The 22,382-nt window shown below is 40.3% G+C and overlaps 1 protein-coding gene and 1 long non-coding RNA gene across 2 annotated transcripts; one reads left to right on the top strand and one right to left on the bottom strand.

The window, feature by feature from the left end:
- Positions 1–2,662: 2,662 nt before the first annotated feature.
- Positions 2,663–5,314, bottom strand: ccn2a (cellular communication network factor 2a). The gene is made up of 5 exons (XM_017408985.3): positions 5,072–5,314; positions 4,699–4,915; positions 4,362–4,613; positions 4,060–4,271; positions 2,663–3,958 (listed from the first exon to the last, which is right to left on the bottom strand). Exons 1-5 carry the CDS (start codon positions 5,132–5,134, stop codon positions 3,662–3,664), a joined length of 1,041 nt encoding a protein of 346 aa, XP_017264474.1. The 5' UTR covers positions 5,135–5,314; the 3' UTR covers positions 2,663–3,661.
- A 316-nt stretch (positions 5,315–5,630) lies between these two features.
- LOC119618004 lies at positions 5,631–7,192 on the top strand. The gene is made up of 2 exons (XR_005234534.1): positions 5,631–6,952; positions 7,032–7,192. It is a non-coding gene; the product is annotated as an uncharacterized LOC119618004 (long non-coding RNA).
- Positions 7,193–22,382: the final 15,190 nt, after the last annotated feature.

Here is a 22,382-nt window from a genome sequence, read left to right on the forward strand (position 1 = left end):
AGCAGCAGCGGCTCTGCTCGGAGCTCCTCCTTGTCTCTAAGGCTGAGCCCGGCCACCCTATGGAGGAAGCTGATTTCAGACACTTGCATTCAGGATTCTCATTCTTTTTGTCATGATGCGCATATCATGACCGTTGGCGAGGGTTGCAGCGAAGGACCAGCGAGTCCAAAGCTTCGTCTTTTAGCTGAACTCCTTCCTCACCACAACAAACCAGAGCGACACCTTTATTACTGCAGACGAAGCTTCACTTTCATCTTTCTTTCCATCACACATCAACAAGACGACCAGACACCCCACAATAAATCTGAACCCCAAATTTATCACAGCATTATATTAGTTACTGGCTGAAATCAAGATAAACAATCCACGATTTGGGTTATTATGAACATTGCTGAAGATGTGAAAGAATGAAAGAGTTTATTCAGCTTTAGTAAATAGTCTACATTTACATAGCACCCTCATGACTTCATACAGCTTCTGCAAAGTGCTTCACAATGTGTTTCTCATTTACTCATTCAAACACGCGCACACACTCCTCCCACATACAGTCCTTTTTTTTCTAGCTTCTATTTACACTGTATTCATATTCAGCTCTTTTATACTTTCACTCATACACCGAAAAACATATAGGAGGCAGTGAGGGGTGTACAGTATCTTGCCCAAGGATACTTCAGCACATTACAGACAAATTTCCTACGCCTAGGCAAAAGCTGTTTTATATAATCAAGTTCAAGTAACACTCATTTTACAATAAACAACAACAACTAAATGAGCAGACTGAAGCCAAAGCTTATTTAGCCCACACCAATTCAAAAAGTGACAGAAAATCTACAAGATAGAAAAGACAAAACACTGTTTTGATATTCCAAGACCTTACAATGTGCAAAAATTCATCAATTTATATTATAACTCCTAATTAACAATCTTTTACACCAAATACTGATTCATGAGCTCTTAACTCAATTCTTAGATGTTCCGCAACTGGATCTTAAAACTGAACCACATCTGTATTTTACACTGGTTCTCCTCGGTCGTCTCTCAAATACAAAAAAAAACACCTTCACAAATTCTATTGGTCTCTTTTTAATTTGGAATTTTTTTGGTGTAGATGTAAAAAAAAAACGTTGAGCATAAAAACGTAAAAATGTTTGTGCTGATGAAATGGAAAGGGCACAAGAGGGCGACATTTGGCCGTTTCAGTCCACCTCTGAAAGGTAGGAGTTGTTTAAAAAAGGAGGCGTTTAAGGACACCGTCCTGTTAGGACCTTCTGTTCTTTGCAGCCAAGACCTGGTTCTTCCCTCCATAGGTTGGGGGTTGTTTTTGACAAAGTTATTTGAGGACATCATCCTGTCAGGACTTTTCGTTCCAAGCAGCCAAGATTCAGTTCTTCCACTGCTGTGTTTTCGTAGTGCTGTAAAACAAAAACACATGCTGCACCTACTTTAATAGTACGTTTTGGTTAAAAGCCAGCAGTTGTGTGGATTTTCCCAGTTGTTTTTCTGTACAAGACTATGTTACGAGAGTGCACAGACAATCCACATAAAAACCACCGAATTAAGCAGTACGTTACTTACTGTACATTGTACAGTAACGTTTATTTAGTAATAAAACTGTTATTCACAATCACATAAAAGATGAATAATGAGGCAGGTTTAACTGTATTGCTTTTATTATCGCCTTCCACCAGTGCTGAAAGGGCGATATGTTGTTTCCTAAGTCTATGAGTGCACGCGCGCGTGTGTGTGTGGGTGTGTGTCTGGCTGTCAGCAAAATAACTTGTGAAATAGTGGATGGATTTTAATGAAACTCTTAAACTAATCATTGGTTGTACATCTGCAACTGATGAACCTTTGGAGTCAACCAAGTTCAAGATGGCTCCCACAGTTAACTAATTTTAGAAAACATATAAAAGGCCTAAATTCAGCCAACTTGTACAGATATTGAGCTAAAATTTGGTGTGGTAGTAGCTGAGAGTCATTCCCGATACAAACGTCAAGTACAACACAGTGTGCCACATCTTTGCTACTAACTTTGGTATTAACTGTTACAGTCAACACTGTCTGTTAGCAAAATATTTTATGACCCTTCTGGATGGAAGGAAGGAAGGAAGTAATTATTGAACGTACATCTACAACTGATTGACATTTGGAGGCAGCCCAGTTTAAGAAGGTTGCCACAGCTAATCATCTTTAGCCAACACAAAAATGGCTATAACTCAGCCAGTTTTACAGATATTGAGCTAAAATTTTGTATGGTAGTAGCTGAGAGTCATTCACAAGTTCAGACACAAGATGATTTAGTTTATACTTTGATATGAAAGGCGACTGGCAATATGCAAACCTTCAAGGACTGCTAGGTCTTAAATTATGTGTTTTATGTGAAACAATTTATTTGTTGGAGAAAAGTACTATGTAAATAAGCATTACTGTTTATTCTGCTTTTGTTGACTAAATATAAAGGGAATCTTGAATAAAAAATCTTGTTTTGTTCACTTTATATGGGCAGCCTTTGGAGAAGTTAAACCTGGTAAAATAATTAGCCATTTGATGTGTAAAAGCTTTTTGTTCTTTAGGTAATAAAGACAGGCAGGGGGGTCTTTTCCTGAGTCTGTAAGTAAGATTTTGGTCAAAATGAAAACATAACAACAAGAAAATTCATTTGTATAAAAATATAAAATTTTATTCCCAGCTACACAGTGAAACATGTAACATTTTTCGTCACACTTCTCAACAAAACAGTAAAAAATAATGTTGAAAAAAAAAACATCATTAAATTTTAAAGCACAGAACAAAACTGACTTTTTAAATTAACTTAAACTGTACAAATATATACAGGATTTACATATCAACAATTTTTTTTTTTTTTAAAAAGGAATGAAATTACAATTCTTCCAGTCTGTTCTTCAAATCTTTGTACAAAGTAGACATCTTGTTCTTAAAAGATGCCTGGTTTCTTTCTTCTGACCTGAAATGGTAACAGTCAAAATGCTTTTTCTTTCCTTCTTTTCTCAGTGCCATTGCAACTGTGTTTTACATCTAACCCTAAACTCAGCACGCTGCTTGGGTTCTCATCCACATGTTTGGCCAAAGCTCTGACTTTCCTGTAAGCACACGCACACACATAGACAACGCTAACATTGAGGCTTGAACTCACACACACAAGGACACATTCAGACCTGTTTGGACTATGAAACACTGACTTGCTTGGTCTGTTTGCTCCCAACACAGCTGCTCAGATTTTACAGGTCTGGTCTTGGACTCAGGGTGGAGGTGGGGGACGAATTCAACATCTCAATTAGAGAAGAGGTCAGCATTTAGATATAAATATGCATAAAAGTAAAAATGGTCGGATTAAAATAAAGAATCGTGTGGACTGGGCGGAAACCAGACAGTAGGTTTGTCATTAAAAAAAAATTAAAAATAAAACGTTATAGTGCAGAAATCTTTTGGAGCTGCAAGGCAACCCTCTGTCTGAGTCTAAGTGGCTGCCATGCACCAGCCATACAACACTCACAGACACAAAAACAAAGTGTCTGAGCTACTTTAACAAATCAGAAAATGACAAAAAAAAAACATCAAACACATATATACTGAGCTGCAAATTGAGATGGAGTTCTGTTCGTTTTTTTCAAGTCATAAACTCGGATCGTCCCACTGCGGTTCACGCCATGTCGCCGTACATCTTCTTGTAATACATCGACTCGAAGATGTCGTTCTCCCCGGGGCAGTTATAGTGGCAGGCGCAGGACTTAATGAACATCATGTTCTTCTTCATGACTTGCCCGTCGGGGCATTTGAACTCCATGGGCAGGGTGGTGGTCCTGTGGGGGGTGCAGCAGCGGTCGTCCAGGCAGACGCCGCAGAACTTTGGCCTGTAGGACTTGGTGGTGGTGCAGCCGGAGATCTCAAACTTCATGGGCTTGGAGACTTTGGGGGTACGGATGCACTTTTTCCCTTTCTGCGAGAAGGAAAAAAAAAAAACACAAAACAAACTATTTTAGCTGGTGTTGGTAGCAACAAACCGTAGTTTATGAGCAACGTGCTTTAACAAGAACTCACCTTGATGCTTTGCTCCAGCTGTGACTCACATGGTCGCACCATGCACAGACGGGTTTGTTTTTCCAGGCGGCAGTAACTGTTGTCATTGGTCACCCTGGTGGAGATTCCAAGGCCGCAGGTTTTGGAGCAGGCACTCCATTCAGTAGTTTGAACTAGGCAGTTCTCTCTCATCATATTTGGGTCTGGGCCATAAGTCTCCTCCTCTCTGTATGCTATAAACACAGACAGGAAAACTGGATTAAAAAAAACAGCCCTGAATTCATCTTATTTCTGCATATAGAGCATATGGAGGAGAGACTCACCAGACAGGACAGGGCCCACAAAGGTGTTTGTAGGGGGAGAATCACACTCCCACTCCTCGCAGCACTTCCCGGGCAGTTTAACTCGTCTTGGCATGGGGCAGTCTGGGCTGGGCAGTCGGATGTTCATCGAGCAGAGTGGTACACATCCCACAGCTCCGTCCAGACAGGTACACTGGTACTTGCAGCTGCTCTGGAACGTCTCGCCGCTTCTGTACACCACGCCACCGATCACACAGCTTGCTCCTTCTTGGGCTGCGCAAATACAAGGCGGGGGTCATGGTTTGGCTCGTACACCGAGGATGTGATGATGTTCAGCGAGAACATTGCAGTGGCTCACCTGTGCAGACTCCGATGCGTCTGTTGGTGGGGGCACCAAAGTCACAGTAAAGGCCTTTGTGTGTGTCACAGATGTCTCTCTCTGTGCAGAGTTCTCCCATCTGTTTGGCACACACCCTGCAGCAGCCGCAGCCGTCCAGCACCAGGCTCACTCCTGAAGGGCACTGGGGAGGGGTGGAGGGGCACGAACACTGGCCGGAGCACTCCTGACCTGCAGCCTGAGTACAGAGAAACATGCTCAGGTAAATATCATGCACGCACTTTGCTCTGCAGACAGATATGTGCACCTACACAATTAAAACACAGTGCTATTTTAGAAAAACTGAAGGTAAGCAAGGTAAGTTGTAACAACTAAATTCTTTGTTTTAGCTTACCATGTATGAGAGCATGATGCACAGCACAGGGAGCAAGATCATTTTCTTTATTCCAGCAGACATCTTCTCAGGTTTTCTGTAATAAATTCTGATTTCTTCCAAAGTCTTCGTGGAGAAAGTCTTCCTTTCGTCTCAGAGTCGGAGCTTGTGAAAGTCTTCTGATCGAGTTGATCTCTTGTCAATCCGCAGCTCCGCTCACCGTCTTTCTTTTCTTTCTTAGTGAAAGCTAGAGTTTAGCTTCAGTAGAGGAGTTGATCTGAGTTCTGACTGCACACTCGGGCTCCCTTTATACTTCCCGGCCCTCGCAGCACGTCACTGGGGGCTGAATGGAGAGCCAGCCCTGGACAAACATGGACATACTTGGCATTCTTTCCTCGCTTCCTGACCCCCACTCCAGACATCCCACATTCCTGCCGTCTGAAGGCAGGGTTCTGCTGCTCAGCCAAACAACACTGTCTCTCTCTCTCCCTCTCTCTCCCTGTCTCTCTCTCAGAGCTGCTTTCATCTGTAACGGGAGGATAAGTCTGGTTTGGAAGCCCAGGACCCCACACTGGGAATTCCTGAAGCCTGACTTCACAAACAGACAGCCACTACTTATAAATATTAATTTTCTTTGAAAAAAAAAAGGAAGGAAAGAGGACACAGAGTTTAAGTGTGAAGCCACTTATAGTTTAACATGAAAGAGGAGCAGTTAAAAAACAACAGGTAGAAGCTCATTAAAATGCATCAAATCATAAAACAAACACATTGATGAGTAGCAGGTGGTTAAGGCTTTAAGCCCACAACAACATTCCTCAACCTTGGCTTCAAAGACGCATAAACATTATGCACTCTGGTAAATTAAGCGGTTAGGAAAAGGAAATCATTGGAGTCATTAACTTGAGCTGGTTATCTGTCAAGGTGCTCATTCCAGTACAGAGACCTGCCAACTGCTGTCTCGTAACTTTGTCTTATCTTTTCATGTGGTCACGTCTGGGAAACTGCGGCTGGATTTTTCGATGCCGAAGCTTCTTTGTTTAAGCCTATTATGTGTGCATTATGTTCTGCTCAGCATGAGAGAGGCGTTCTGAGCACAAATGCTTCCTAATATGATAAAGATGATATAAAGGTCATGAATTCTGTTTTTTTCCATAGGAAGACAAAACAAACAAAACCATTAGATTATTGAAGTTCCAGCTTTAAACATTTAAATCAATATATTTGCTGTTGTAACATAAGTGGAAATATGATACTTATAACTGCATTTGTGTTAATTGTCATCAGCAAGTAAAGGTTACTGCATTTTTTTATTACATAAAAACAAGCCAGTTATATCTACAAGTACAAGTTTACAAAGTTAGTCTGGAGTGGACGAACCAGTTTTCTGAATTTTTTCAGCCACTATGGGTTTTTCAAAACAAGTGAAAGAATCAGAGAAGGCAAGATTTAGATTGATGCAATCTGCATCTTTACCACTAGATGACACTGATTCTCACATGCTGCCCCTTTAAGTGATAGAAAATCTCAAAATAAAATTAGAAGAAGCTACACATGAGCGTAGTTGACTAACTTATCATCAAACTGTTTAACTTTGTATAAATCTATGCTTTATTAGCTGATTTTTAAAGATTTTACTCAGACAGTTTTGTTTACCAGCTGCTGGTGGTGTTAACGTTCTAACTATTGCTGGTACAATCATTTTTGCTGCCATGAAAGGCAGGTGATCATGTAAAGTGTCTGTGTGTGTGTTTGTCTGCCTGTTGCAACACATCTCATTCTAGTGAATCATTTGCATATAACTGTACTTTACTTTCAGAAAATTGGCGCATCGGGGTATTTTCTCTGCTAACAAACCTCAAAGGACTCTACCAGAACTAACTTCTTTTTCGTGACTGACTCTGGGTAATGTTCAACAAACAGCTAAGAGAAAGTGCAGTATGTTTACTTCTGTCACTAATATGTGATGTTGAATGAAAAACAGGATGTTGATGGCCTCTTTCCTGAGTTACCTGGAATTCCCAAGAAAACCAGCCAAGGCAAGCTGAACAGGAGGTTTAAATATTCCTTTCAAAGCACGTTGTACTGATGTAATAATGTAAACACTTAAAAAAAAATTCCTAAAATAAATGTGAATTGATCTGATCTTGAGCTGGTCTTTGTACTTGCTGAACAGGGCACATTTTAAACCGGAGGCTGGAGATTTTATCTCTCGTCGAACAGGACATTTTGAGTCCACTGAGTTATGCTCAGCATAAATGATTAAAAGCTCTGAGCTGACTTCAGTGAAAGTGAAGCCCGGTCCATGAAGGTAATACAGGGCTGACACGACAAGAACAAAGACTACATGCTCTTGGACTTCTCACCTGCCTAATGAGGTTTAGTCTGTGATGGACTTGAAAGGCCAGGTGTGCCCTGTTCCCGGCCAGGCTTATTTTACTACATCAAACCCAAAGTAAAGGTTCGCAGGAAAGAGGCTAGACGGAGGTTTGTGTATTTTCTTTTCTTCTCTCTCTCTCTTTTTTTTCTTCCTTTTGGAAAAGGGGATCTCACACCAGGCTAGACTCTCATGAAAGGCTGCCCTGCTCCTACTCCAGCCAGCAAATCGGAAATGAAAAGCTCCCGGAGAAACTTGGATCTGAAGGAAAGGAATGTGAGCGAAAAGCCAGCAGACTGTGCTGTTACTAGAGAGGAAGCATCCCCATATAAGGGCCTATGCACTTTCCCTAATAAGGTTATGTTCTCTTTCTTTGCTGGCTCAGTACAGTAGGGACTCCTGCCTGACCATTCGACCACAGATGTCGAAAGTGTGAAAGTTTGATGTTTCTGTGGATTCCTGTGTCTTGGAAAAGAAACTAACAAGAGAAAATGTGTGTGTTGCATGTCATCACAGCCTCTGGACCCAGACTTAAATTGCAGGCTATCTGACGGAAGCAGCTTGATGAAGGAGCGAGCTCCTGGCTCTCTGCAAAACAGCACTCAGACATAGCTGACATTGTTATCTTACATGCACAGTAAGCTATGTTAGTTTTTGTCAGGCTGTTGCATAAGTCCATTTATCTTCCATCACTGGACATTTTCAGGAGACTTTTTAATGGATGCCTTCAGATGATAAAGTGAAATGCCATTGTTTCATGGTCAGAGTGATTTAGTATATTATTTCTGGCAGCCCCGATGTGCACAACACAACACAACTTTTATTTTCTTTCTGTTTTCTTAGTGGTTGTTTTGCAAATTAAATTCAGGAATTCCCAGGAGTGTGTTTTAAAACTGTACACTCTGATGACTTTCCAGACTGCAATAAATAAAACATTAGAAATAAACGATTTCTCCTAACTGGGGCGATTCAAAGAGCCATCTATAACAGGTAAGATATTGATGGTTCAGAACCCCACTTCAAGAGATCTGAATGATCACTTTAACATTAGCTTCAAAGCTCAGAAACTAATCTTCTTTTGGATGCTTTTGTTGGCTGTTTTGTCAGACTGAACAGTCCTAAACCTGTGTGAGTCAGGGTTTCCTGCTCTGAATATCAGCAGGCAAACTGGCTGCATACAGCCCGTCCTGCAGGTCTGTATGTGTGGATGGGATGGCTGTGGTGGCCAAAGGAAACATGTGTCTCTGTGTGAGGTAGGCTCAGATATATCAAGTCTAAGTATAGACACAGATATTTGTCTTAGAGAGTTGCCGCAGGTTAAAATCAGTACTGGAGCGATGGTGGTGTTACAGTGTCGAGGGGAGTCTGCTCAGCTTTGTATTTGTTGGCATCAGCGTTATTAAACACATGTACGCTCAGAGTCCAACCTTTCATTGTAGACACTTTTACCACAATGGAAAATGCATTGATGTTCACAATGCAGTTAAAATGTGCGCCTCCTTGTTAGGTAATCACACATTTTATAACCAAATGGTCTTCATGAGGGTTTACTTCCTTAGAACATGGCAGATCTTGAGTTTAAATGTCTTTTTAGGACAGAAAAACATCCCAGACCAATGCAAAACCAAATAAAATCTTCACAAATCAGGGCCAATCTGTCCTCTCTGATCAATTTTATTTTAAACATGAAAATAAACAAAATGTGTAGCTATTAAAAAGATGTTAGACTGAGCAATAACTAAAGATGTATAATAATACTTATTTGGTGTGAATGATTCAATGAAGAATTTACAATTTATTACAGGTAATAAATTTAAATTTCCTTCATTTTTCATCAAACTTGTGCTGATTTTTGTTTTCTTTTAAAAGTCTTCTCTCAGCTTTGTCACAAAAAAAAAGAAAACTTGATCAAACACCTGTTGTAAAAAGACTCAAACATCATTGTAAACCCACGCAAATGGTTTAAACCGAGGGGATGGATCATTTTCTCTTTTTTTTTCCAAACCTGGCATGAGCTGGGCTCCAAAGACAGCTCTTGTCACAATGGGACTTTGACCAGCATTTATCAGGTATAGTAAATGAATGGATGAATGGATGTGTGCTTGGATTAACAGGGTTCAAATGTGTGGTGCTTTTATTTTCGACTAACAAACTCAGCTGAACCCTTGACTGTGATAATAATATGCTCTGTTTTCCACCCACCAGTGTTTCAGTGATCCTCAGCTCTTCCAGTTTGCCCAGGGTCACTGTGACATCTGACGTCATAGTTATAGTTAAGTTCTTGCAGGTCAAAACCTGCCTTGTGTCCCGGTCCAGATTTACGCTGGTTACTGTCTGACAGTTATAGCCTCATCACATCAGGGCTCCTTTCATAGTTCCTGTGTGACATCACGAGGCCACAGCAGCGTGTCGTCTGAGAGTTTCCAACTCCGGGACCAGTGGAGAAGACAGCCTGTGTGTCTGAGTGGGCTACATTTTTGCATGTCCACGTCAGGTTCTGCTAGCAACACTTCCCTCATTTAGTCTCGCCGTCAGGCCCAGAGAGGGGAAACTACTCCTGGTTTTCTCCAGCGTCTCGTACGTGTGTGAGTGAGTGTGTGTGTGTGTGTGCTCCATCACACCACCGATAATGATGTCACACTCGATGCTGACGTTACAGCATCGGGTCTCTGTGTCTTGTGCCACATCTTGTCACTGTTTCCGAGATTCCCACACACTGACGGGATTCAGTGAAGCTTCAGTCATACCTTCCCAGCACTTTCAAAGCTAAACGGGAAAAACAAACCTGTCAAACTAAAAGTGGCACCAACCATTCTGTTATGAGGTTCCATATTTGTTCCACTACAGGTCAAAGTCAGATTTCTTGGTTTCTGTTTTAATATGCCAGAATAAAAAAATAAAAAAAAATCAAATGTCTTTAATTTGCTTTGTGTAATATACATTTCATGACATTTCACAAGTTTGTTAGGTTTAGTGAATCTTTGTGCTCTCAGATGCTGCTTCTCCTGTTTCTGTCACAATTTTTGATTCACATTCACTTCTTAAAAAAAAAAAAAAACCCTGTACATCAAAACGTACATCTCAATCAGGAATATTGTGTTATGACTTTTGGTAGCAGTACATCATACGACAAACAGAAATCTTAAAAAAACTGCAAAAATAAATTTCCACATACTGCAGACAGCAATGGGACAAACACTTCTTATCTTCACAGTCTTTACGATTCTTATACACTGTATACATCAGAATGTAGGCATTTTTGTCTTCTTTCACCCGGTGTGTTCCTCACAGCTGCAGGACTTCTGGTTTGCAGAGTGCAGAGTTCACACATTCAGACTCTCATTGACTTCCATTGAATCTGAGCTCTGAATTTTCCTGTCAAAACTGGAAGTGAAGGATCTTTTTCACCTGTCATATTTCCTAAGTAAAACACTGTAGACACATAAACACTGACATGTGCCAAACAGACCCTGCTCTGCCTCTTACAGGTTAGTATTTTTTTCAATATAACTTACAGTTTTTGTACAGTGACTTTTTGATCTGTTTCCATTTGTGTGTATTATTAAACTGCTGTCAGGGAGAGACAGAAACAGGTGTGCAGTTACCATGGTAACCCCAATGAACCACTGGCAGCTGCTTTAGCATTTCTTTTGCTCTTGGCTCTCTTTACTGTTCTTATATAATTTATAAATCAAATTGTCTTCACTTTTTCAGCTTATATTATTACAAAGGTAATAACATATTTCCCTTGGAAAGGAAAGCTGATGCATGTTGGAATTTTGGGCGGTAACTGGACCAGCAGCCTTAAAATTTCTTCAAAAATGTTCTTGTAGACTAATGCTGTCTGATACAACTTCTTCCACTGAAACAAGTTAAAATCCATCATTGCTGACTCAGTTGTGGTGCCTTCAAAAAGAAAAAAAAAACCACTCACACACACACAGTTCATGTATATGTTCCTGTATTTATATATAACTTAGACGTTCAGACCTGGTTTGTTTTTCCCAAACTGGCTCCACGTTTGAAGCTTTGGTTGTGTTACCTACATTCAGCCCAATTAAACTGAATTCCATTAGCGGTAGCTGGCAGGCTATTGGAAGAATGTTCCATGGCTTTAACTTCAAACAAACCATCCATACACCACTGGGCAAACTGAACATGAAACCAGGATCTCAAAATGACTTTCCTGCCTGCATATTTTTTGCCTCTTTGAACTCTTCTTTTTTTTGCAATTTCCACTCTTCAGAGTGGAAAAGCTGAAAACAACATGACTGCAAACAGCAGAGAACTGTTATTTTGTTTTGCTTGTCATATTTTAAAACTTCATTATCCTTACTAGAGTATTATTCATTAAAAAAACCAACAAAAAACAATATTTGAAGGTTTGGTCAAACCTTGAAAATAATAATATGCACAATCTCACTCTAAGTATGTGCTGAGAATGACTGTCAGCTGCTACCACATCAACTCTTAGCTCAATATCTGTAAAATTGACTAAATTATAGCGATTTTGTCTATTTTCAGGTCAGTTGGCTGTGATGACCATCTTGTTGAATCCTACAGGTAATCAGTTGTAGATTTACATTAGACGATTAATATCTAAGAGTTTCATTAAAATCCACCCAGTGCTAACACGACTAACAAGACTGACTCCAAAACTTAATGCCAAAGTTTGAAAACAAATATCAAGCACTCAAGGTATTATTTGGTGATGACTCTCAGCTACTATCACACCAAATCTTAGCTCGAAATCTGTAAATCTGACTGCATTTTAGCCATTTTTGTGCTTGCTAAAGTCAGTTGATTCCTGATATCTATAGATTAGGAAAACAGGTCTGCCAGTACAGTAGAATGAGGTCTTACTGTTCCAGCCTGCAAAACAGTAAAAAAAAGAGAAACAAATGGTGAGAAGGAGAACTGCTGCTTTCTTTTTTTTTTTTTTACCGTTTTAAGGCAGTCCGCAAAAACATGTGTTGGGGAAAGGTTTTAAAGGGTTTTTGGATGATGATCTGTAGACTTTTTAACAATGAACGAGGCCCAATCCAGTTAGTGACAGATGAAAGAACTAGAATCTGATGGAAACTGTCTGAGGCTGAAGAGACGAACGCTGGAAACTAATATTGGATTTGGAGCCCGAGATGATCTGTGGAGATTTAACAATGGGGTTGGGGGGCAGATGAACTATCAAGATGGAAAGAGTGTCTATTTAAAGCCTAGAGTGGTGGAAACTTTTAGCCACTTGGGTTTAGGATTACTCAGGCGAACGGGCTGAGGAATTTTGATACCAGATGAGCATTGTTGATGGAGGGATTGTATTTTTTATTTATTTTTTTGGTCAAATTTCTCATTAATCATTAAGAGAAAGGCTTTGAATGATACATTTTTGACTGGTTGTAAAAGAAACTCACAGATGGAAAACAGCTATGAACTGATAGCCAGAGAACATCTGTGCAGATGCAACAAAGTGGGGGGACTGAAATGTCAAAAACAGAACTGAACGATGGAAACTGCCTAAATATATCCCCAACTTCTAACAATTGTTGAGACTAGAGACGCTGACGAGAATTTGAGAGCGTAACTCTTTCAACAAACAAGAGGAGCTCATCTCAGCTGTAGACTTCCTGCCACACACGCCGTTACAGAGGTCAGGTGGTCTTTACATGTGGGTCCACGGCAGCCTCTGTTCTGGTTCTGTGTCCTCTCAGCTGGAATGTTTCTAATCTTGGATTTCACACCCTGAATGGCCAGGTTTGTGGACCTCACACTGAACATCGTGGTTGAATGAAACAGACATTTGGAAACCATCTTGAATTTATAACGTTTGGGGTTGGGGAAACATCTAATTTACCAAATTATAAACAAAACCTGTAAACAGTCAGGATTATAAAGCATCCTTAACCCTCCTGTGGCCTTCGGGTCAAACGGACCTGAAGTTACAAGGGCTTCAGGAGGGTTAAGCCTGAAGAGGATCTGCACTTTGTGGATGATGTCATCTAAATACAGCAGGAGCTGGGCCACACACTGCACCAGCTCACAACAGTCAACTCGGGCTATTGTATAAAAAAAACTATACAGATCCTATTAAAACAGTCAAATTTTCATCTAAAAACCACAAAACAATCAAAGAAAGCTGCAAACACAGACAAAATGAAGGGAAAAAAATTAGTCAAAATGAGCACAACGAGACTAAACAAAAGCCTAATCATCCAAAGAATAATTTCTGATAGTTTCAGTAAAGTTTATCCACTGTTTCACAAGATATTTTACTAACACAAACAAACAAACGCACACATGGGCACAAGCATATTGGTCTTTCATCTTTGATGTTTAATAAAAACACAAAACAATGAAAAGAATTTGCAAAAACACAGAAAAAAGTGGGGCATTCATTCAAGCTGACACATTAAAAAAATAAAAATAAATAATAGATAAATGTAATAAAAAAAGAAAGAAGCAAATCACCAAAATAAGATGCTAAATGAGCGATTACACATCAAGTAGTGCAGTGGGGCCTTTAAGTGGCCCCCATGCTTCACTTTCAGACCACTGTAGGAGCAGTTTGTGTTTCTGTCTGCTGATTGTTTTTCATATCAAAGGAGCTGTTTTATAAAAAAACAACTTATCTGATTTTTTTTTCTGCCCTCAGAGGTTTACTCATCCTGAGGTCCGGTGCGCTCCAGTTTTTCACAAGTTTGAATTGAATGTGTCTGAATGTAAACAGACATCCTGCAGCTCTCTGAGGCCTCCGCCTCCCTGCAGGGTTGGCAGTCCCCCCCACCCCCCCATCAGCTTGGCACACGACTGCATACCTCAGCTAATTAGCTTCCTGTAAAAGCGTTGAATAAAAACATCGGCTTTAATCACACGCCGCTGCTTTGTCTAATTCGCTGCCAAGCTAAATGTTACTTCAGTCAGAGAGGAAAAAAAACAAAAAAACAACATACTTTGCTGTGAGGGTTTCTGTTTCCCCACACAGGTGTTTCACTCCGTGATGTGCCGCGTGATTCCTCAGCTTCAAATAAACTCACTGTGCTTTTCTGTCGGTTGACTTTTTAAAGACTTTCTTTTAAATTGAACTAATTTCCCCTCACGCTGAGTGTGTGTGTGTGTGTGGGTGTGTGGGTGTGTGGGTGTGTGTGTGTGTGTGTGTGTGTGTGTGTGTGTGTGTGTGTGTGTGTGTATTTACTGTATGGTTTTACTGGATGATTATTTACTGGCTGTCTGTTGGGGGGCGTAGAGCTGAAGATTTAAATGGCTGCTTCTGCATTTTGTTCACCAAAGTGTTCCTGCAGCACATGAGGAACTAGTTCATGATTATTTACCAGACATGCTACATTTATTGCACTTTCATTAGTTATGATCTGTTTACCAACTCGCACACAAATAGGCCCGTCTCATAAAAGTATGTTGTTTTTTTTCAGTTTGTTAAAAAATCCTAAAATTAGGCCACTTTTAATAGGCATGTTTTAGCACCTGTTTGAGCCAAATGCTATTTCTTACAGTCAATGCAGTTATTGCATTTATACAATAAATTATAAATGGATGTTATGATCTTTATAAGACAACACAAAGACCAAATGCTGACATTTATGAAGCCTGGATCATCAAATTTGGCAAATTTAGGTGAAAAACAAGATTTCTGTGATTAATTAATTATCATGTTTGTTTCAAAATATCAAAATATCTCATGAACCACCAAAACAGACGTCATCGAAACTCTCAGAAAGTAACGACTGGATGTACATCTTCAGCTGATTAACTTTTGGAGCCAATCAAATTCAAGGTGACCGCCACAAGAATGGCTCAGAATCAACTCAGTTACAGTTACTGAGCTAAAATTTGGTGTGGTAGTAGCTGAGAGTCATCCCTAACACATACTCCAAGCGCTAACAGTATCTTAGTTTAAAACTTTGGCAATAACTGCCAACCCTGTCTGCTTGTTAACAAAATATCTCATGAACCACTGGGCAAATTTTCATGAAACTAACAGAAAGTCATCTCTGGATGTAAATGATTAAATTTTAGAAGAAACATGGTTCAAGATGGCTCCCACAACCTCAGTGTGGTAGTAGCTGAGAGTCATCTCCATCACATGAGCGCTAACAAATATTATGAGAGCTTTGCCTAAAACTTTTGGCTTACAAGGTGTTTGTCTATTTATTAGCAGAACAAGCGCTTTAAAATTAAAGTTCTTCATACTTGCTGGAGATTTGATGTGTGCAGAACGTCTTCATCTGGATCTGGGTGCCTAAAATAATGATCTGTTTTAATAAAATAAGGTTTCTCAGGAAGTTCGATGTCTGTTCATGTATGAGGCAACAAAGCTGGTATACAGTAAGCTACTCAAGGGATTTCCATTTTAAAGCTCCAGACAGTAAAGGCTCTCAGATCATGAGGCGGATTTTCAAAATGTTCAGAAGTGATACGGCAGAGGACAAATTAAATAACATGAGTCAGGCTCCGAAATGCTTGTTTCTACATTCCTTCTAGGGTAACATATATTTTTGTTAGACCCTCCCTGCCTGATCAGCAGCCATGTCTGTCCAACAGCAGAGATCCAGTTTAGGCTTTATGTTCTAAAACAAGCTGAGGCAAGCCTGACCTCATTATCAGGATTATTCTGTTCGTGTCAAAACTTCTCCTGAGCCGGAGAAGACAGAATGAACTGAACAACAGCAACTAATAAGCTCAGGACTGTAGCTTCTACCCTGTATCAGAACGTTCATGTACACAAAGTGTCTCTTTCTATTAATGCAGGAAGGTTAAAGGTCAGGATGAGGAATTTTGTGGGCAAATAAGAGGACGTTTACTTTTTTTTTTGTTCCTGACATTATGTAACAGAAAAACGCAGAGACACAGCAGGACTCCCATTTTGGCTTCCTATTCTGGCAAAAACATGGAGAGAGAGAGGGAGAAAAAAAACCCAGACTGCAAAAAAATAAAAAATTGTTCAGGCCATGGACTGTTTTAAAAGTGAAGTGTGCAATGAGTGCACCTCATCACTGCTGTGCCTTTGGCTCTGCAGCTGAAACCTGGTCAGACCCTGTGGCATTAATGAAAATAACAGCGTGTGTGTGATCTCTGGAGTGAAAGAACATTCAAAGTCAACAGCAGACGGGCTTGTTCCTGCTGCAGACGGGTTTTCAGATGACTAATGTGAACGGACAAAAGCTGGGGACTATTTCTTTCTCACAAAAGGCTGTGAAAACATTGCTTCTCAAGGTCTCTCCCTCTGGATAAACTGAGTGTAAACACATTGCTGCGCTTGGTAAAGTAAAGATAAATCAGCATTATTAGTTGTGGGAAATGACAAGGAGATGAGAACAAAAGTCACCCTAACCCCGCAAGTAAACAAAGGAGATCAAACTGTTTCCAATGAAGTCTTAAAAGAATGGTGCTTGTGGAAATGATTTTGCCAGGGTTCCCATTTGAGCTAATTGTTTCCAGATTTGAAATTTCTGCACAGTTGCTAACAAGACCCCTCCCTGTCTGTACCTCTGGAACGAAAGGCCTCTCTCCATCTGTCTGGAGCTGCAAGGTCGCGCTGCAGCCAACACCCTCGCCCCGTGTCTGCTTGTCTGTCCGTCTGCTGGCAGTCAGGTCCTCTTCGTGTGTCTTTGTGACCACGAACCACTTACACTTTCTCTCACTTTTACTAAAAGCAGACACCTCCTCCTTACTGTCGTGTTATGTGTGCGTGTGTTTCGAATTATTCTGAATAAAGTTTGTCTTAGTGTTTGCTCAACGAAATACTGCCTGAGGAAAAGGACTAGCTGCCTTTCAAGCCTCAGTTTTAGAATGAGAGTATCACCATTTAGTTAAAACCTTTAAATAATGATGTTCTGTGTGATCTTAAGTAATATTGGTGGCCATCTTGATATGCCTTAATTCCAAAAGGTAATATGCTGTAGATGTACAGTCAGTGATTACTTTCTGAGAGTTTCATTAAAATCCATTCAGTGGTTCATGAGATAGTTTGCTAACAGACAGAAAAAGATTGAAGTCCAACCGTTAAGCCACAGTTTTAATAATAGATCTTGTGCAATCAGATAATGCTCAAGGTATTTATTTGAGATGACTCTCAGCTACTACCACACCAAATCTTAGCTCAGTATCTGTAAAACGGACTGTGTTTTGGCTATTTTTGTGTTTTCTAAGTTCAGTTGGCAGTGGCGTCCATCTTGAAATGAGTTAACTCCAAAGGTTTATCAGTTGTAGATAAATTTCTTAGAGTTTCATTAAAATCTGTTTAGTGTACGAGATATTTTGCTTACAGAACAGAAAAAAAACCCACACACGGGCAAAGACACTGTCACCCACCTTTCTCCTCTCAGCAGCAGGTAATACAAATGTTAGGCAGAGGTTTGGCTACTGCTTTAATCGCATGAATACCAGAATAAAAAAAAACCAGATAAACAGGGACAGAATTTTTGCCTGGGTGCTCTTTACCTCGCAGCATTACACCTGCGAAAATCCAAAGTGACAGTGGAAAATATCACTCTCCCATTATCCTCTCCCTCTTCGCAACATGTGCCATGCTGCAGCTGGAACAGCGAAAGGTGAATTCCTCAGGAAAGTGAGGAGGAAGTGATGACGCAGGAGGGAGCCATCAGTCAGCGAGCTGTCCGACACCCGGAGTTTCACATGCTTCTCCTACCTCCACCCAGACGGCACGAAACATGCCTCCACCCTCCCCACGAGTCACTCGGGTCATCCTCACAAAACTTAGAGTGGTGTCAGATATTTTGTTGTTATTATATGGAAATTTACAGGAAATCTCATTTTGGGATGCCAACTTTAAAGCAGCATCTAAACCTACTATTTAAAGTTTTCTTTTACGTCTAAATACTACAAGTCAATGCCACTCTTCCTAGAACTGAAGACCTCGTGTGCCTTGAAGGAGTTTTAGACTACAATCATTTTATGATGAAAAGAAACAGAGTTATTGCTGTTCTGGTCAAACTTTGTAAATGATATGCACTGTCTCATGCGATATTGTGAGATCTTAAGAGATTTGTCAGAGCTCAGAGTATGTGTTGGAAATGTAGTTGCCCTTATGATAAGATAAATCTCCAGATTTTAATTAAGATGTAAACACTCAATAAATCAGTAATACGCAGTTACAGTGCATTAGATGAATGATCGATACTGACTCATGTCTTGCCAAATAGTGGGACAACATTTATCTGAGCTCTCCATCCTCACTCCTTACCTCTATTTATCATAGTTTAGATGTTAAATATCAGACATTTGTCAGTAAGTTTCCTGTACAGAAACACTACGAGCATTCAGAGATACAAAGTTTATTTTGATACATAAAGTTCCATCTATCCATCTATTATCTGCTTCAGAGTTGGGTTGTAAGGACAGCAGCTTGAGCAGGGAAGCGCAGACAGCTTTTTCCACAGCCACCTCTTCTCGCTCTTCAAGGTGTTTTCAGGCCAGCTGAGAGATACATTCTGTCCAGCGTGTCCTGGGTCATCCCAGGGGTCTCCTCCCAGTTGGACATGCACAGAATATCTCCTTAAGGAGGTGTCTTGGGGACATCTAAACCAGATGCTTGAACTACCTCAACTGGCTCCTCTTGATATGGAGCAGCAGCTCTACTCTGAGTCCCTCCCAGAAACTTCTCACCCTTTCTCTAAGGGAGAGTCCAGCTACATTGAGGAGAAAACAAATTCTTGATCGTCTGCATTTGCCATCTCATTCTTTCAGTCACTACCCAGAGCTCATGACTATAGATGAGGGTAGAAATGTAAACAGAGCGCTTTGCCTTACAGCTCAGCTTCACGACCTCACTCCCAACCGGGCGAAAGAAGTCCACCCTTTGCTGGCTGAGGACCACGGCCTCAGATTTGGAGGTGCCGATCCTCATTCTAGCTGCTTCACAACTCGTCTGAGAACTACTCCAATGAAACCCGGAGAACACAGTATGATGACGCCAACAGGACCACATAAACTGAGCAAATAAAAAACAAAACAAAACAAAAATTAGATTATTTATCTGAATGAATAAACAGGACTTGATCCTGCCAATAACTGAGCCTACTTCAGTACATGAACTGGGTTTTATAATTGTTTTAAAAATGCTTAATAATATTTTATAAAGCGTTGTCAACCTAATTATTAACCTATTTATGGAACATTAATACACTTTTATGTTCCTAAAATCGAATAAATACTTAGAAAGTGTTTACAACTATACAAATAATCGATACATTAAGTGTTAATACACTTTTAGAACAGTTTTATAAAGACTTACTGATGCTTTAAAAAGTGTTTACAACCTTATAAAAAACTTAATACACTACATAAACATTTTTAAGACATTATCAGTGAGTTATAAAGTCTTTAAATCTTTAAAAAATAACCTATTTATACAACATTAATAAATTATTTATTGTGTAAAGGCACCATTGCAAAACAGTAACCACATTTTAGTTGTAAATTTTGATTCTGGTTACTTTTTTAACTTCCACTGTTTTTACTTTGAGTGTACAGAATATCCCAACTTGTTTTTAAAAGACTGTTGTAATCTGACTAAACCTCCTTTAAACGGCCTCTGCAGTTTTTGGGTTTGTTTGTTTTTTTGCTTTGTTTTATTGTCTACATGTGGGCAGTGACATGTCTGTTTATTCCTTTTTCTTTTTATCTGATTTACCAAAGTATAGTTATTGTCTCCTGGCATTAGCTGCTGGTCACCACCACAGCAGAAAACACATCCTACTTTAATTTTCTTCAAATTATATTATGTTCAGTCTGTTTGCGAGTAAGCTGTTGTGCAATAGCTTATCCAAACTAAATGTCTTTTTGTTTGGATAAAACAGATACCCCCTCTTAGTTTTTACGAAAGACACATCAGTTCTAATCATCTGCCAAATTCTAACGTGCAAACATCATTGTGTGAGGATTATGACTCGGCATTTAGGTCATATTTATAATACTTTCTATCCACGTAAAAGCAGGATCTTTAGCCACATGTCAAACAACCTAATGCGCGTCGTGCATCATCAGCCGTGAGCTCACTGCGCCGCGTTCAGCCGTCGGGTGTCGTGACGGTCTGTCAGGGCAGAGGCGGAGGAGGCGATGACGCAGGAAGAAACCATCACTCAGGTACCTGTCAAGTTCCAGAGAGCAGAGTGGGATCTTTAAAAGACTGATGTAATGCATGAAATGCATTTACAGAAAGGTGATAGGTGGGCCGTGATGGTTCGACCCATGTGTGTGTTCATGTGCCTGTCTGTTATCACCTACAACTGATTAACCTTTGGAGTTAATTTGATTCAAGTCGGTTGCCTCAGTCAGCTGACCTAAAAACACAAAAATGAGTATAATTCTGTCACTTTTAAAGAGATATTGAGGTAAAATTGGGTGTTCCAGGAGCAGACAGTCATTTACAACATACTCAAAGTGCTTTAGCATTATTTGGTGACGTCCATACTGTTTTTCTTTTACCAAAATACCACATGAACCACTGGATGGATTTTAATGTAACTGCCAGCAAGTAATCATTCACCGTACATCTGCAACTGATTAACTTTTGGAGACAGTCCAATTCAAGATGGTGAACACAGTTAATCAAAATTGGCTACAACTCAGTCAACGGTAAAGATATTTAACTACAATTCGATGTGTTAGTAATTGAGAATTGTTCTCACCATGTGCTCTGAGCGAAACATCTCTTGATATTGCATATAATGTTGTTTTTCAAGGTTTGAACAAAACGGGTACAACTACTGAGCCATTTCTCCACATAAAACGAGCTTAGTTTAAAACTAGGGCATGAAAGGCGGTGGGTAAAATCCATTCCTTCAAGATCATTATTGATTTATACTTTTTTTTTCTCTAAATCCAGGGTTTAAGTTGTCAAGTTAGACTAAATGACTTTCTAAGGACATTTCTCCAATATAAAACGTGCTTGATGATTTAGTGTGGAGTCCCCCAGACTGAAAACTGAGCTCTCCTGGTATGAGTGGCCGAGGGCCCTCGTGCGGTCTCACTTACAGCACAATGACCGTAAAGGCGCAACGGTTACATAACTGCGAGGTGTCATGTGATGCTGTGTGAATGTGAAGCCCTGTCTGGGTGAGAAGAGACTTTACGGGGCCCCACGTCTGACAGGTAGGCATTCTGACGCGCCGGGTCCGGTCCACGGCCTCGCTCTCACTGCACCCAACATGTTTTTCCTTTTATCCTTCACACGCTCGCTGGACTTAATCATTCGTGAAGTTTCCAAGCTGTTGTTCTCACTCAATCTGATTTGAGCAGTTCCCCCCTCCTCCTCCTCCTCCTCTCTGTCTCCTCCACCCATTTCACTTCTTTTTTTCCCCCCTCATGACAAAGATCTCTGCTGTGTATCACACTTTAAGAAAGAAAAAAAAAACTTGCTCGACTGACTTCCATTATGTATAAACCAGAGGTTGTAGCTGTTTTTTTTTAAGTGAGTCCTTTTGTGGGAAACTTCATTCTGTGTTACCTTTTGTTTCTCACGGTAAGTGCTCCCAGGTATGTTATCCTCCGGCCTGTTGGACATGTGGTTTAGCGTGTCTGGAAGGGCGGCAGGCCGCTCTCCTGGCTCGGTGTGTTTGTGCAGGTGCAGGGTTTTCAGGCCACGCCGCCCTGCGCTGCCGAGTGTTTTCGAGGGGCTTTTTTTCAGAGCAGCTTACCCTGCAAGTATTAGAAGGTGCCGCCTATATGTGGCATTTAGTGGGACAGCCCAGAAAAGGCATTTCCTCGTGTTACTTTAAACCTTAAGCGGCTGAAGGTTCGAGAAGGAGTCAAGCACGTTCAAGAAAGATGATTTGATGGGAAGGAAAAATAAGAACAACATGCTCAACTGTAAAACGTGAGCGAACAGCATCATTCACCAGTGTTTCTCATCCATCATATTGTCTAAAAGTTTAATCTTACATTTGTTCAATCTATGCCCACAGTGAACCGAAACACCAGCTACTCTCA

The sequence above is a fragment of the Kryptolebias marmoratus genome, linkage group LG19 (genome assembly GCF_001649575.2).
Source record: "Kryptolebias marmoratus isolate JLee-2015 linkage group LG19, ASM164957v2, whole genome shotgun sequence".
NCBI classification, from domain to species: Eukaryota; Metazoa; Chordata; class Actinopteri; order Cyprinodontiformes; family Rivulidae; genus Kryptolebias; species Kryptolebias marmoratus.